The sequence below is a fragment of the Tympanuchus pallidicinctus genome, unplaced genomic scaffold (genome assembly GCF_026119805.1).
Source record: "Tympanuchus pallidicinctus isolate F22 unplaced genomic scaffold, pur_lepc_1.0 scaffold141, whole genome shotgun sequence".
Classification (NCBI taxonomy): Eukaryota; Metazoa; Chordata; class Aves; order Galliformes; family Phasianidae; genus Tympanuchus; species Tympanuchus pallidicinctus.
Window position 1 is genome coordinate 1 of NW_026294661.1, and position 16,211 is coordinate 16,211.

Here is a 16,211-nt window from a genome sequence, read left to right on the forward strand (position 1 = left end):
TCGGTCCCCCAACCTCAGCCCTCATCCTCTGCGATGGAGGAGAGAAAGCCCTCCTGCCCCGCAGAGAAGGGCAAAACCCCCCAGGAGCCCCCTGTTGTGCCGCCCGGTGAGCGAGGGTCCCCGCAGGGCTGGGGGTTGGTGCGGTGCGGGGCTTTTTGCATGGTGCTGGGGCTGCGTGGGGTGGCAGAGGGCAGAGCCCCCTGCTCTCCTCGCTCTGCTCCGGGCTCCTCTACCCCACGTCTGACCGCAAATCTTAATCCTAGCCCCAGCCCTCAGCCCAACCTTAACCCTCAACCTAACCCAACCCCAAGCCCAACCCTAAGACCAACCTGAACTCTAAACCCAGCTATCAACCAGAACCTAACCCAACCTCAACCCGAACCTTAAACTTAACCCTAAACCCAACCCCAGCCTCAACTCCAGCTTCAACCCTAACTTGAACCCCAACCTCAATCCTAACACTAACCACAACCCTAAACACAACTCTAATTCCAACCCCCCCTGCACTCCCAATTCCAGCTCCCCGCTCGGACACCCCTGGGATGCCCGTGTGTGATGCGGAGCGTTACGCGATGGACGACATCGAGGCCTTTGTCCAGAGAGCAGAGGTGACTGCGGCCGCTGCCATCGCGGCGGTGCCCCATCCGCACCCCCAGACCCATTTCAGCCGCAGGAGAGCTCTGCCCCCCTGCTCACTCTCCCCCCACTCTCTGACAGCCTCAGAACGAGGAGCAGAAGATGAAGTTCCTGCAGAGCATCCGCACCATCTGCAGCCGCGTGGCGGAGAGGAACGTGGCGCAGGAACTGCGCGTCTTCTGCCGCCGGAACAATCTTGTGGAGAACATCATGGTGAGGGGCGCTGGGTGCTGGAGGGGGGCAGCGGGCGGCTCCTCTCCTCCCGGCGCTGCGAGCACTGAGTGCCCGGTGCCATCCTGCTGTGCTGCAGGTGCTGCTGGCGGAGGAGCCGCACAAAAAACTGAGCTCCGAACTGCGGCTGCAAGCGATGGCCACCATCACCGCCCTCAGGTACTGCCCAGCTGCTGCCGGCTTGGCCCCGCAGCATTCAGACGGCCCCACACGGCCTGTACGGCCCTGCAGGCCCAGGGGACGATCCTGGCCGTTCTGGGCTGCTGCTCTCCTGCATCGGGGCTGGCCAAAGAGCTGAGGGAGTCCTGCGGCCCTGCTGGGCCTCAGCTCGAACGCTGACCGTAACCTGACCCTCGTCCTAAGCCTAACGCTAACCACAACCTAAACCCTGACCCTAACTCTAGTCCTAACCCTAGCTCTAACCCCAAACCCAAACCCAGCCCCAACCCCAACCAACACTTGAGTGCTGGTGGTGGCAATGGTGACGAGGAGACGGTTGGACTAGATGATCTTATAGGTCGTTTCCAACCTTGTGATTCTATGATTCTAACCCACACCCACCACAGCAGCACTCAGGACTCCCTCTGCCCCACGCATCCCCGTGGAGGAGGGGCTCCCTCCCCACGTTGCCCCCCTCGCTCTGCAGAGTGCTGCCCATGGCAGGGGTCCACTCCCCATCCCGCAGCACAGCGCTCCCAGCTTTGCAGTTCTTGTTTCTGCAGCAAGGTGGAGGGGTTGCTGGAGGAAAAGATCCCTCTCTTTGATGTGTGCTTCCAGAGCATCCTCCTGCTTCCCTTGGAGCAGGACCTGGACGTGAGCCTTTACTCCAAGGTGAGTGCTGGGGAGCTGCAGGGCCCCCCCGCCTTGCAGGACAGGCTCTTGCTGTGCATCCCCCGTCCCCTCCCCTCTGATCTCCCTCCACTCTGTCCATCCTGCAGACTCTCAGGGCTCTGGATGAGATGCTGGACACCTTGGTGTTCATCCACCCCACTGCAGGCATCGGAGAGGAGTTGAAAAACGCCTTCCAGGTGAGCTGTGCCCACAGGGGCCACACGGAGGAGGGCTGTTCTTCCGCCATCCCCACCACCCCAAAACCTTTTGGGGTGATCCGGGGGGGCACAGGGCAGAGACAGAGCTCCTCTTCCCACAGGTGCTGCTGCCCTTCACCTCCACTCAGAACTCAGCTGCGTGCCAGAGGGCAGTGGGACGCATCTGGAAGCTGTGCCATTCACTGGCGTATTACTGCCAGGAGAGGGTAAGGGCCCGACCCCCATGGCGTGGGGTCTTTGTCCCTCCTTGTCCCCGCTCTCCCCTCTCTGGGCGTGCGCTCAACTTTCTGCTCTCCACACACAGCCCCATCACTCCTCGGGACGATTCAGACCCATCTGCTGTGACAAGTTCCGCCTGCCCGTGCTGGGGCAGCTGGTGGGAAGCCTCATCCTGTGCTGCGCCTGCCAGGAGGACAAAACGCACCGCTGTGCTTTGAGCGCTCTCCATCACCTCTACAAATTCATCCTGTGGAGAAGCCGTAAGAAAGCGGCCGCTGACTGCCTCCATCCATTGCAGACGTCCCACGGGGCCGAGCGTGGATGGCGCTGCGTCAGCTGCTGTTCCGAGCAGTGAAGAACCCCATTGCACTGGGGAGCTGTGCCCCACGGCCCTGCGCTCGGGGTGGAGGCAGCTGTCCAGCTCCCTGCAGGGCTCCCACCGCTCACACACCCTCGCCTCGCTTTCCTTTCCAGGCTGGGAAGTGCAGCCGGAAGAGCAGGGGAAGCAGGAGCAGTGGGAAGATGAGCACGAGTTCTCCCTCACCTGGACCACCAACACCTCGGAGATTTTGCTGGTGAGGAGAGATCGCCGTGCCGGGACTCGTGGCTGCAGGGTCTGTGGGGATGGGGGGAACACGGCTGATGTTCCTTCTCCCCTCTGTGTTTGTTCCTCCCCAGCGCTTTGCAAAGCACTTCCACTCTTGGGAGACAACTGACCTCATCCTCGTGATGCTGCAGGGCATGAAGGACTGCAGCAACTGCAACGCCCAGGCTGCTTCCAACTTGATGGGTGTGCTGACGGCTGACTTCAAGCCCACGCCCAACGATGTGAGCAACTGGCAGCTGCTTACTGGGGGACTGAGCCCATGGGGGTGGGGTTGAAGTGGAGGCTGGGGGTTGGGTTGAAGTTGGGTTGGGTTCTGGACTTTGGGTTTGGGTTGGATGGGTGCTGGGTGGTGAGGTGGGGTGGGGTGGGGTTGGGTTTGCTGGGGGTTGGGTTTGTGTTGGGTTGGGTCGTGATGCTTAGAGTGGGGTTGGGTTGGGTGCTGGAAGGCTGTGTTGGGTTGTCCTTTGAGATTTGAGACTTCAGGGCACTTGGCCCCTCTTGGGGACGTCTGGAGTGAAGTTTTGCTGTCCCCGTGACCCTTCCAGGTGCAGCGCATCGTGACAGCCATCCACAGGAGCAGGAAGCTGATCACAGAGGAAAAGGCACTGAAGCACATCCGTGACGTCTTCCCCAGGCTGGCTGCCGCCAGCCCTCATACAGTGACACTCAGCCTGCTGCGCTGCTCCCCCACCTGTGACAAGTGCGCTGCCCCCACCCCCTGCTGAGAGAGACCCCCACCCCACATGGACAGGGAACCCCATCCCAAACAAGAGAGGCCCCCACTCCACACGGAGAGGGAGATCACCCCCTGTGGGGAAGGATGCCCACCGCACGTGGATTGGGACCCTCACCCGATGCGGAGAGGGATCCCACACCTGGGGAGACCCTCACCCCACCCATAGAAGGACCCCCACCCTACGCAGAGAGAAACCCCCAGCCCACGCTTAGAGGGGCTCCCGCTGAGGATGGCTCTGTGCCGCAGGGACGCACGGGAGCTGTGGGAGTTGGCGCTGTCCTCAGAGGACGCGATGCCACAGATGATGCAGGAGCTGCTGCGTCTGCTGGAGATGGCGCCGCTGGGCCTGGAGACCGAGTCCAGCACCCTTAGCCTGGCCGTGAGTTTGGGGTCTCCCGGGAACGCTGCCTCCTCCCTGCCCCCAACCCAGGGGAGCAGCTCGGTGCTGAGCGCTGTGCGGGTGCTTTCCGCAGGCGGTGGCGGCGCTCTGTAAGCTCCTGCAGAACCTGGAGTACGGCCCGCAGGTGCAGCAGCTTTTCCCGGAGCTCTTTGTGGCTCTCGTCCTCCAGTTGGTGTCCTGTGAGGAGCTCTGTTCGCTGGAGGTCATCGCCATCACGGAGGAGCCGTTTGGCCCGGTTTCACTCACCTCTGCTGCCAGGTAGCACCACCGTGGCCCGGTGGCACCACTCACGCTGAGCCCTGGCCCCGCGCTGACCCCTGACCCTACGGTGCCCCATTTCCATGCAGGATGGTGGTGGAGACGTTGCGCCTTTTGCTGCTGTGCTCTGATATGGAGGACCTGGCGCTCTTCATGGAGACCTACAACCTGTGGGCGCGGCTGCCTGGCGCTGCCCAGTGGCAGAATGGCCTGTGCAACTTTGCCAAGTACGGCCCCAACCCCCTCCACGTGCTGCCCCACACTGCCTCACATGGTGCCCCATGCGCTGCCCCACATGCTGCCCTCTTGAGAGAAGTAGGGATCAAGTTGGCGAGTGCTCAGAGGTGCCAAGGCGTGGTGTGCAGATGGAGGAGCACACTGTGGGGCAGGATGAGCTGTTCCGGTCCCCCCCCCAGCCCGGACCTGGTGGGGTCAGCCCCCAACACGGGCTCAGCTCTCCCCCCATCCCACAGGGTGCTGATGAGGAGATGCCAGAGTCACTGCAGGCCCATCTTCATCCATCTGCAGAAGCTGCTGCAGTACCACCAGCTGCAGTGGAGGGAGGTCCCGGCCATGGCGCTCTACTTCGAGGTGGGTGTGGGGATGGTGCGGGGGTCCCCTCGAGGCGATGGGGGCCTGAGCCCCCTCCCGCCTGCTGACCACTACTCATCACAGATGTGGATCCTCATCGGGTTCCGGGACGATGACTACTACGCAGAGAAGATCTTCAGGAAACACGTCCCCAGCGAACAGCTCAGGAGCAGAGAGCTGGCGCTGCTTGGGCTGCGGTACCTTTACGATGAGAAGATGCAGCTTCTGCTGCCCGACGTGCTGCTGTGGCTGCAGGACGCGTGGGCTGACATCAAGCTGCAGGCCATGTACATACTGCACTGCATCCTGACAGAGCACCCCGCCAGCGTCCGAGGTGTGGTCGGCCAGCTGGCCGTGCTGCTGCTGTCCTACTTCAACGAGGTGAGGGGCGCGGGGCAGCGGGGAGCACCCAAACGTCCCCCGCACCGTGCAGAGCTCAGCACCACTCCCTGTGTGTCCCCTTCCAGGAAAAGGCAGATATGCGCTGGCACTCCATGGAGCTCTTTGCGCTGCTGCTGGAGGCGCCGGGCAGGAAGCAGCTGCTGCCAGAGGCGGAGAAGAGTCTGCTGCCACTCTTCATCCACATGAATGAGGACATTAACAACGTGGCCCAGGTGGGTGCAGCTCATGGAGTCACGGGATCGTGGGCTCACCCGGCGTGACCGCAGCCCACCCTGCTGATTCACTGCATTGTGAACGCTGGGAAAGGCCTCTGAGGTCACTGGCTCTGACCAGCAACCCGCTCCGTGCCCGCTCATACGGTCCTGCCAGATCCTTCTCCCTTTTTCACTCATACAGCCCTCCTAGATACCAGATCCCCCCCTTATGTGTACCCATACAGTCCTCCTCGTCCCCCTGCTCCGCCACTCGCACCCATACAGTCATTATGCTTAGGAAAACCCTCCCAGATCCCCGCCGCCGTTCCTCCAGATCCCGCGGGTGAAACCAGCTGCGGTGCCACCCCAGGGTGGGGATGGTGGTGGCCCCCCAGGCTCTCTTGCCAACCCCCCCCAACTGTGTCGCTGTCCCCAGGCTGCTCAGATTGCTCTGATCCGTGCCGCCAAGCTCCTGGGCTGGCAGCGACTGCAACGCTTGGCCAGTAAAGCGGAGGTCTGGATGATCGCTGACTGCCTGGTAAGCACCCCCACCTTTCAACCCCTCTCCCCCACCCCGGGACCCGCCCTGCTCCAGCAGAAAGGGGGGTGGGCAGCTGTGCAGGTGCCTCCTCCACCGTGCTGTTCTCTGCAGCTTCGGGAGAGGGAAGGAGATGCGGAGCTGTACATGAAGCAGACCATGCTGCACCTGGACAGCCCACAGGCAGCTTTGAGGGAGGCGGCCGTGCGCTTCCTGGGTGAGTCCTGGTCCTGATGGGTCCCCATCCCTCTGCCCCCACCCCTGTCTGAATGCTGTGGGGTCACTGCACGGGGGAGGCCCTGGGGGATCACTGGGGAACCGATGGTGTTCTTGGGGGTTATTGAGGCAACAGTGGGATCGCTGGGGCATTATGGGGCTCAGTGGGGCACTGTGTAGGGTCTCTGGGGGTCTCTGGGGCACCATCGAGGTCCTTGGGGGCAGTTGGGGCACCATGGGGGTCATTGGGGCACCATAGGGTCCCTGGGACGCTGTAGGGTCTTTGGGAATGATGGGAATGCTCCTGGGGTACTGTGGGGTTTCTGGAGATCCTTGGGGCCTCATGGGGGTCACTGGGTGCAGTGAGGTTCCCGGGCACCATGAGGCTGGGCGAGTGCTGACGGAGACCTGTGTGTGCAGGGATGCTGGCGCAGAAGCTGAAGAATAAGAACGAGGAGATGGTGTTGGACATCCGTAAAGGTGAGCCATCCCCCCCCGCCCCGCGCCCAGGAAGCGCCGTGTGGGGCCCGCGTGGTGACACAGCCCCGCTCCATTGCAGCCCTGCAGGGTGCCAAGGGGGACAGGGATCTGGCCGTGAACTCCCTGGTGCAGCAGACGCTGCTGATCCTCTGCCAGAAGAAAGATGTGCCGCCCACCAGGCCTAGGGGCAGAGCGTCGCTCCAGTGGTTCCAGAGGAAGCAGAAGGAGTAGTGCCAGTCCAAAGGGTTTGGAGGTGTTGCATTCTGCTCCTCACTGCCACATGAATGCCAACCCGAAGAGCAACCACAGCCCCAAAGCAAACTGCATCCCCAGCCATAACCAGAACTCCAAGCTGAACCTCAAGCACAGTCACGAGCCCAGCTGACTTGCGGAAACTCCGTGACCACAAAGGAGCGACAAAAGCAGGGATGTTTATCAGCACTGCGCGCACGCTGGATGCAAACAGGGTAACCCCTCCTAGCTTGCACACCCAGCTCCTCTTTCCCAAAGCAAATGCCACTAACACAGGCCCAAAACAGAGCTGCAGCCTGGAAAGGCAGAGCTGGACACGAGGCACTGAGGGCCCACGGTCTCTGCATCTGCAGGGGCAGCAGAGCGGCCCTCTCGGGTGCTTTGGGACACGCCTGAGCAGCCTGCGTGTCACCGGCCAGCAGGTTCACAGTCAGTCTCCTCTGACAAGATCTCTCCTTCCCAATTCCAGAGGAATGTCCTGAATTGCCACCCCTGCCCAGCTGGATCCATGTCTCCTTTCTGGTGCAAAGCAGCCCGGAGAAGAGAACAAGCGATGTCAAGAAGAAGAGCAGGTGAGACTGCAGGCTCAGGGTCGGGATCTGCACGGGGTGTTTCCCTGACCCGGCAAGAGCCCATTGCCCAACCCCAGGCAGTCACTGTTCAGGGCCGCCCAGCGGCGCTGAGTGCAGCACACGAGGGGTGGCGTGGGGCTGCCAGGAGCCCCCATTTCACACGGCTGCCCCTCTCCAGCCCTCAGGAAAGCGCCAGCGCAACCCGAGAGGCTGTGTGTGGGGAAGGCTGCGTTGCAGCCAAGGGTCCTGGCTTGGGGTTGCAGGATACGGCCCCAAAGCTGTCACCCACTCAGGCAGACCCCTCCCACTCTGTCCTTTCAGTCAGCTGCCAGCGGTCCCGGGGGCATCTTCTGCCAAAAAGCAGCCTCAGAACAAAAAGAAGGGAAAATGCTCTACCAAAAGCAAAGCGACAGAGATGCATCCGGCACAGGCAGTGCTGCCTCCAAGTGGCAAAGAAGAGGAACGCGGTGCGGTGAAAGTCCCTGGTAGAGGAGGAGTGACAGAAAAGGCACAGGCCAAGCTCAGAAAGCACTGCGGAGCCCCAGCCCTGCACCAAACACCGCTGGCAGCCCTACGGTCCTCGAGCTCCGAGAGCAGCCTGCCCGAGAAGCGCAGCTGCAACGCCTCTGCTGCGGTGCCACGGACGCACAAGGGGACCAAATCCATGCAGAGTCAGCCACCAAAGAGCAAAGCAGGCGGCCTGTCCACGGGGTGCCCAGGAGAAGCAGAGCTCCACCTGAGGCTGCAAAGCAGATGCACGATTCCCATCTGGGAATGCCATTCCTGGGTGCCTGTCTGAAGCCTTCTCTGGTTTTGGCTCCCGGTTTGCTTTCTGAGGCACTGCTTGCCATAAGACTGACTTAATCTAGGAGATGAGAGGTGGGTGCGCCAACCAACACCACTTGGTAGGCACTTTTACGTTGGAAAGCATTTATTCGGAGCTGTTTGCCTTTGGAAGAGATTGCTCAGGACTGTTTACTGGCTAAAGATCTGGCCTGCGACCAAAAACTCCAGCTTGGTTTGGGAGAACTGGGGAACAATACCATCCTATCCAGTGAAAAACAGGATGCAGGTGGGCACCTCCCTGCTTCCTCTTATCTGCTGGCAAGGCCCGGGAGATGGGAGCAAAGGAGTTTCTGCTGAGATCCCAAAGCCAGCAGCTGCCGCTCCAAAAAGAGCTGACTCGACCGCTTTGGATTTGAACTGTCCCTCCAAAGAGAGCTGACTCTGCCTTGTGGCCCTTTTGGACTTTCTGATGCCGTGTCACCAACTGAACAACAGCCCCTGATGACCCATCGCTACTGATCATCAAGGGCTGAACTACGAACCAAGCTGGACCCGTGGTGGTGACCACCTCTCTCTTGCTTGCTACAGAGACTGCTTGCTTTCCTTTCCCATCTTTCCATCGCCCGTCTTCCCCATCTCCCTAAACAGCTTGGATGTGTAATAAACTGGACGGGCTGACATCTAACCCGCTGTGTCTTCATCTCTCCGTCAGCTGTACCTACAGTGAAAGAACCTCCCCTTGCTCTGACAATGGCAGCGAGACAGTGCTGTCTCCGTGTAGAAAAGCAGAGCTAGAAGGACAGTGGGGACTCTTCCTTCCAAGACCCCTTGGCTCTGACAGCCTGCATTGCTTGCAGCCTTGGGATCTCCTCAATTTCCAAAGTCCCACTCCCTTCTGGCGGCACACAGAGCTCACCAAAGCCCAGGATTTGGCAGCACTTGAAAGGCGTAGCCGTGCGTGAGGCTGGGCCTGGGACAAGAGGAGACTGTTTCCTTCCAGCTCGCTGCTCCTTTAGATTCCCGGTGGGAAGAGAAGGGCTTTGTGAGAGGCTGAAGAGAGAAATGGCTGCCTGCCCTGGGTGTTCTGACCTGAAGCCACCCCAGGGCTATGCGTGAGGGAAGAGAACTGCCCTGTTTTTGGCAAGAGTCTCTTGTACAGAAATCCATCGGCTGTCAGACCGCATGGAAAGAGATGGAGGAAAATACAAGAAAGGTCTTGCAGAAAATGGTCTTCTGCAGTGTTCTGGTCTTTGTGCACGGAACAGGATTGCTCTTTCTCCCCAGGGGAAACAATTGCAGTTCCTCATTCAATAGAAATATTTGCATTCCCTTCCAAACTGTGTTTTGAGTAAAAACCAGTCCCATGCCCAAACAGGTCGTTAAGGTACCGTGTTGCAATTGAAAATCCAAACCCTGGCTTTAGAAGCAAAAGAGAAGCCGCAGCCTGCTCCCCGAATCCCTGGAACGTTGCTTCTCTCTGCCACCCTCGGCCGGCCATCCCTAAGGGCAGGGCTGGGATGGGGCTGCCGGGAGCCCCCATTCACAGGGCTGCCCCCTCTGTCCCCTCTCCAGCCCTCAGCAGAGCCCAGCTCAGCTGGAGAGCCGTGTGTAGGAAAGGCTGTGTCACAGCCAGGGCTCCTGGCCAAGGGCTGCAACAGGCTCCTCTTCTGGGCCCTGCTGTGCCAGCGTCGCTCCAAGAACAAGCTGGGCTTTTGGGAACGTTTCAGAAGCAAGAAGGAGAAGGACAGAGGCCTGGAAACGTGAGCTGTGCAGGAGCTGCCCTGGGCAGCCGAGCGCTGAGCATCCAGCACTGAGCACATGCTCAGAGAGCAGCTGCTTTGGACCGGCCTGGCCAGAACCGGAGCGAGCAATCTCAAGGTCCGAGGGGCTGCAGATGGCAGCAGAAGGGCAGCCTGGTGCAGCGTGCTCTGAAGATCCGTCACCTCGCAGTAAAGAGCAGACAGCAAGGAGTCTTGTGCTTTTGCTTAGAAATAGAGAGGCAAAATCCTCAGCACCAAAACGCACGGAATCGTACAGTCACCGAGGTTGGAAAAGACCTCCAAGATCATCCCGTCCAACCGTCCTCCTACCACCACTATTTCCCACTATTTCCCACTAAGCCGTGTCCTTCAGTGCCACATCTGAGGAGGCGCCTGCTGCTTCGTGTGGCAGCCTGGAGTTTCCCACGCAGTTGAAGTTATGCAATAAGGAAATGCTCAAATATGGTAAAAAATCAGTTTCTGGCCTTTTGGCAGGTTTATCAAAGTCAGCGTGGTTCCAAATCAGACAGTATGGTCTCACATATGTTTTTTTGTCCCGTATTGAAAGAATTTGTGCACATCTGGCTGCATACATACTTCACCCATAGCAAAATATTGCTTTCTTCTTACGGTGAGCTTTGCCTACTAAGTAGAAAGACAAAATAAACTTATATTCCAGAATCAGAAAAGCAAAGGCACCTTGGAGGCTCGATACAGCACAGGTCAGTTAGAGTGTTACTTTAAAGTTGTGGTGTTCTGGGTCTAATATGGATGAGTTACGGCTGTGGAAGTTACAGACAAGTGTTCATCACTGCAAACCGTGCTCTTCTTTTCTCTACCTCTGTTTTTATTGTTCATATCCATCTGCATCCTTGTCACGGATCTGAAGTTTTACTGTGGATCTCCTCTGCCTTCCCAATTCCAGTGAGATTTTCTAAAGCGTGGGCTTTCATCAGACACTGGAGTGCTGCAGGTACAGGTGAGGATGCTTCAGAAAGAAGCTGACAACAGACGGAGAGCTTTGGCCCAGGTGAGGCTGGAGGCTCCAAGTTAGGATGTGACCCCAGAAAGGGGCCCATGCCCCAACCCCAAAGAGTCACTCTTTGTGGCCACCCAGCAGGGCTGAACACAGCTCCTGGAGTGTTGGGATGGGGACACAGGTTTGGCCCCTGGGGGAAGGCTGTGCTGCAGCCAAGGGTTCTGGCTGAGGGTTGCAGGATGCTGCCCCAAGGCCATCATCCCCTGAGGCAGGCAGCTCACGCTCTGCCCTTTCTGTCTCCTGCCAGTGACCCTGGGAGTGTCTGAAGCCCAAAAGCAGCCAATGACCTGAGAGCTGCAGGCCCAAGCAGGAGCCAAAGGCCAAGAAGACCTGGGCTGAGTAAAGGGAGCAAAATGTGAGGCTCCAAGCAGATGGATGAGGAATGGAGAAGTGCCATCATGGGGTGGAGAGCTGAAGACACCGAAAGCAGAGGCCAGGAGTTCATGGCAAAAACGGTCAGAGGAAAACAGCAGATCTTCATCCCACGCCCCGCTACGCACGCCAAGAAGGGAGGGTCTGCATGCTAACGAACTCTCGGGGTGTAATGAATGTTTATCCGATTTCCAGGAGAACTATTGATGATGTTTTAGTTTCGCTTGTATCTGTAGCACAGTTTTTTCAGACGGTGCACAAGTGAGGCTGATTTATTCCCCCTGCACCAGGTGTCTGCAGAGCACTGAACAAACCGTCCCTGCTTTGTAATCTTACTTGGGTTACAGCGTTTGATTCCGCACGTCAACTGGTGAAGATGTTTGTTTCAGTTTCAGGCAGGAGGAACTGTTTCTCCAGGGCAGATGAAGCTCCTTTGGTATAGAGGACGATGGCTGAAATGTAAACATGGGGGGACCTGGCAGGTGGATGCTCACCGACAAGCTTGCCATGTACGCAGTGGTGGAAGCAACCACCGGATGGCTGGAAACAAATCCTGCACCCCTTGCCACTGCCTGAAATGCAAATGCTGTGGAGTAAGGGGTGCATATTGTCTTTGTTTCCAATGGGACAGGATCGTTTTTTTCAGTGTCTGGTCCACCAACGTTTCTAGCTGCTGCTTAGCAGTGTTGTGCAGAGCCAAGGCCATTCTCAGCAAAGGGCCCAAGAAGCTGGGAGGGAACAGAATTAGAATAGCTGACTGAAACTGGCCAAAGGGATTTTCCATAGCATATGACGTCATGTGGAAGGAGTTCTGAAGGGGGTGGGAGTTCATCTCTCTCACTTCTACTGCTTGAGGGGGTGCTGGGCATCACGTGGGGGGTGGTGGACAATTTCGTGTGCATCACTTGTTCTGTACATTCATATATTTGTCGTAATTATTATCCTTTTCTTTTTCTCTGTCTTAGTAAATAGTTTTATTTAACCATGAGTTCTACTTTGTTATTTTTTTCTGATTCTCTCCCCCCATCCCACTGTAGGAAGAGTGAGGAGTGAACAAATGAGTGTGTGGCACTCAGACACCTGCTGGATTCAAACACAGCACCCACAGGGGCTCTGCAGGTCCATCTGCAGAGGAGGGGAGGAGAGGGGAGGGGAGGGGAGGGGAGGGGAGGGGAGGGGAGGGGATGGGAAGGGAAGGGAAGGGAAGGGAAGGGAAGGGAAGGGAAGGGAAGGGAAGGGAAGGGAAGGGAAGGGAAGGGAAGGGAAGGGAAGGGAAGGGAAGGGAAGGGAAGGGAAGGGAAGGGAAGGGAAGGGAAGGGAAGGGAAGGGAAGGGAAGGGAAGGGAAGGGAAGGGAAGGGAAGGGAAGGGAAGGGAAGGGAAGGGAAGGGAAGGGAAGGGAAGGGAAGGGAAGGGAAGGGAAGGGAAGGGAAGGGACGAGGTGTGAGGTGGCCTGAGGGTGGTCTTTAGTATCTAAAGGGGGCTGTAAGAAGGAAGAGGCCAGACTCTTCAGCGGGGTCTGGACAGATGGGACAAGGATAAAGAGCCCTGATCAATACCTTCAAGGAACAGACATTCTCCTTCTGCACAGCCTTTACAGATACAAGCCCTGGAGATAGAAACTCCACTTTCTGGAATGTCTGTAATTCATTAGAAACAGCCCAGTTTAAAACCTTTGTACTGCCTGCAGAGCAGGCTACCTGAAACACCTCTGAAATCACAGCTGACACAGTGAGCTCTGAACATAAATTCCACACAAGTTTATCTTTTAGCAGAATATTACTGTTATTTCTACTGGCTGGGAGAGGCATAACTGATGTGCAAAGGTGAAAGGATTACACAGGGACAAATGGAACCCATTAAGCAGAGCTTGGAAGTGAGGAATGTGAGCATTGCGTTGCTTCTCTCAGGAAAAACAAAGCTGAGTGACACGTGTTCTGCTCTGCACTTGTCATTGCTCACGTTCTGTGGCAAGCAGAAACCCTCAAAAAGAAAGCTCCTTTGCTAAGATAGATGCCTAAGGAGAGAGAGGAGTTCTCAAGAGACACATTTCTTCCTACACAACCCGTGAGGAAGCCCAGACGGCTGGCTGGACCTGGGCACTTGGTGGATGAGGCCACACCAATCCAGAAGGAACTGCTCCTACAAAGGTTGGGTGCTGTTTCATTTGATCTGGTGATGCGACTTCTTGGTACAATTCACCATTCTGACATTATTAGTTTTTGGAACGTTCCTCACAAAGCAGATCACAGCGACGGGGGTCACAGTCTCACGTTAAGAGTGGACTTTTGCCTTATTGCTACAGTTGCCTGATGATTTTCTGTAAAATTCTGCCATATGCTGTACACGATTTCTTCTAAGTACAAGAAAATCATCTCTGTTTTCCCAACATATCTTTCTCTGCTTTGGATGACTTCAGAAATGCGCTCCTTCCCAGCCCTTCACCTCAAAGATGCTTGGTGACACCGGATATCACATCGTCTGGTCCGCAATGAGACATCAGGAAGGTTTTTCACCCCAAGTCTTATTTCTCAGGAGCACAGCTGGATGGTCGGCAGACCGCAGTGAGTCTGCAGGGGGAGGCCGGGATCTGTCTCTCAGGACCCCGACTCACATTTTCTTGGTGGCTGAAAATACTGTGGTTGGATTTTCCCTCTGCTGACTGACTTCCTAAGCTCTAAGCCAGGGAAAACGAAAGAGCAGCGTGCCATCTCCTTGAGGATCCCTGCTGTTTTTGACAAGCCGCGAGCTGCGCTCTGTGTAGTCACCTCCTGATCTTATGCACCTTCAGAGCTGCTCCGTGAGAGGATTTTACCTATTAACAAATGCTTTCAGTATCACCCTCATCAGGGCATCCTTCACCTCCCTGTTCCTCAGGCTGTAAATCAGGGGGTTCACCGCAGGGATCACCAGCGTGTAAAACACAGCCGCCGCTTTGCACTGATCAGCAGAGCTGCTGGGTCTCAAGTAGATGAAGAAGAGGGTGCCATAAAACAGGGTGACAGCAGACAGGTGGGAGGCACAGGTGGAAAAAGCCTTCCACCTGTCTTGGGCAGCGCGAATCTGCAGGACAGCAAAGATGATGCACAGGTAAGAGATGAGGACGGCGCCGACGGTGCCTGAACCTGCAGCTGCAGCCAAGGCCACGTGCAGCCCGTGGGCAAAGCGCCAGTCGGAGCAGGAGAGCTGCTGCAGCGCCGGGATGTCGCAGAAGAAGTGATCGATGACACGGGACCTGCAGAACGACAGGCTGAACAGGGAAGCCGTGTGGGCGACTGCATTGATGCATCCACACAGGTACGAGACACAGAGCAGCCGGCAGCACTGCTGTCTGGACACGAGCAGCGCGTAGCGCAGTGGGTTGCAGACAGACACGAATCGGTCGTAAGCCATCACGGCTAGGAGCACGACTTCAGCATTGATGGAAAAAGAGTGAAGAAAAAACTGTGCAGCGCAGCCCGGACGTGAAATTACCTTCTTCTTTGCTAACAGATTCGTCAGCGTCTTGGGAGCGATTGCAGAGGAGTAGGTGATGTCAATGAGGGCCAGGTTGCAGAGGAAAAAGTACATGGGGGTCTGCAGGCGAGAGTCGACTCGGGTTATCGTGATGATGGTGAGATTCCCCAGCAGGCTGGCGGTGTAAATGAGGAGCAGCAGGGTGAAGAGGAAGGCTTGTAGCTGAGGGCTGTCAGTGAAGCCTCGGAGGACAAACTCTGTCACCTCGGTGAGATTTCCGTCCAGCATCCCTCTCAGGAGAACCGTATGCAGCTGCAAGCAAGCAGACACACCAGTGAGCAAAGCAGAATAGCCCTCATCTCAAGTTTTACTCTTTGACAGCAAATAAATAAACAGGGACCTCCGGCACTAGAAAGTGTGCAGGTGGGGTAAAAAAAAGAAAAAAGTTCTCCTGTCTTCTTTCTTCCTGTCTTCTTTCTTCCTGTCTTCTTTCTTCCTTCTTTCTTCCTATCTTCTTTCTTCTTGTCTTCTTTCTTCCTATCTTCTTTCTTCCTATCTTCTTTCTTCCTATCTTCTTTCTTCCTATCTTCTTTCTTCCTGTCTTCTTTCTTCTTGTCTTCTTTCTTCCTATCTTCTTTCTTCCTGTCTTTTTTCTTCTTATCTTCTTTCTTCCTATCTTCTTTCTTCCTGTCTTCTTTCTTCCTATCTTCTTTCTTCCTGTCTTCTTTCTTCCTGTCTTCTTTCTTCCTGTCTTCTTTCTTCCTATCTTCTTTCTTCCTATCTTCTTTCTTCCTGTCTTCTTTCTTCCTATCTTCTTTCTTCCTATCTTCTTTCTTCCTATCTTCTTTCTTCCTGTCTTCTTTCTTCCTGTCTTCTTTCTTCCTTCTTTCTTCCTATCTTCTTTCTTCCTGTCTTCTTTCTTCCTGTCTTCTTTCTTCCTATCTCCTTTCTTCTTATCTTCTTTCTTCCTATCTTCTTTCCATCATGTGGGGATGGACAATGAATTGCGTTTCAGAAAATTCTTTCCCTTGGTACACAGTGTTCCAGCAGCAGGGGTGAGCTCACACTTGCTGGATGACTCGTCACCTCTTTGGGAGTTGTAGGGATTTCACATTGAAAGCGACCACGCGAACGTCCTGTAAAGCTGTCACGGAGATCGACTCAGAGGAAGGCAGCTGACAGGAATCTCAGCCTCATTCTGAAGCATAGCACAGTGCTCCGAGGTGGAAAAGCTTGAAGAAGCCCAGACCCTACAGCCCTTCCACTGCTGGAATTGGAAAGCAGCTCTGTTTTCTGACCAGCTGCTCAGACTGCATTTCAGGATGAACTGCAGCTGGACTTCCTCTCCCTCACTCCTTGCATTCATTCCCCACGAGGTCTCCCCACCACATCCTTCCTCACTTCCCCTCCTCCTTTGTC

At 56.5% G+C, this 16,211-nt stretch overlaps 2 protein-coding genes across 2 annotated transcripts; one reads left to right on the forward strand and one right to left on the reverse strand.

The window, feature by feature from the left end:
• Positions 1–15: 15 nt before the first annotated feature.
• Positions 16–8,071, forward strand: LOC128076599 (maestro heat-like repeat-containing protein family member 7). Its single transcript, XM_052674437.1, has 23 exons — positions 16–106; positions 520–608; positions 718–849; positions 947–1,026; positions 1,590–1,698; positions 1,806–1,895; positions 2,018–2,122; positions 2,221–2,395; positions 2,610–2,710; positions 2,814–2,963; positions 3,288–3,442; positions 3,725–3,857; positions 3,952–4,136; positions 4,226–4,363; positions 4,610–4,727; positions 4,812–5,108; positions 5,195–5,341; positions 5,760–5,861; positions 5,976–6,078; positions 6,498–6,557; positions 6,637–7,024; positions 7,279–7,381; positions 7,703–8,071. The coding sequence occupies exons 1-21, from the start codon at positions 34–36 to the stop codon at positions 6,786–6,788; spliced, it is 2,694 nt and encodes an 897-aa protein (XP_052530397.1). The 5' UTR covers positions 16–33; the 3' UTR covers positions 6,789–7,024; positions 7,279–7,381; positions 7,703–8,071.
• Positions 8,072–12,680: 4,609 nt separating this feature from the next.
• LOC128076600 (olfactory receptor 5AP2-like) lies at positions 12,681–15,295 on the reverse strand. The gene is made up of 2 exons (XM_052674438.1): positions 15,193–15,295; positions 12,681–15,104 (listed from the first exon to the last, which is right to left on the reverse strand). Exon 2 carries the CDS (start codon positions 15,078–15,080, stop codon positions 14,148–14,150), a length of 933 nt encoding a protein of 310 aa, XP_052530398.1. The 5' UTR covers positions 15,081–15,104; positions 15,193–15,295; the 3' UTR covers positions 12,681–14,147.
• Positions 15,296–16,211: the final 916 nt, after the last annotated feature.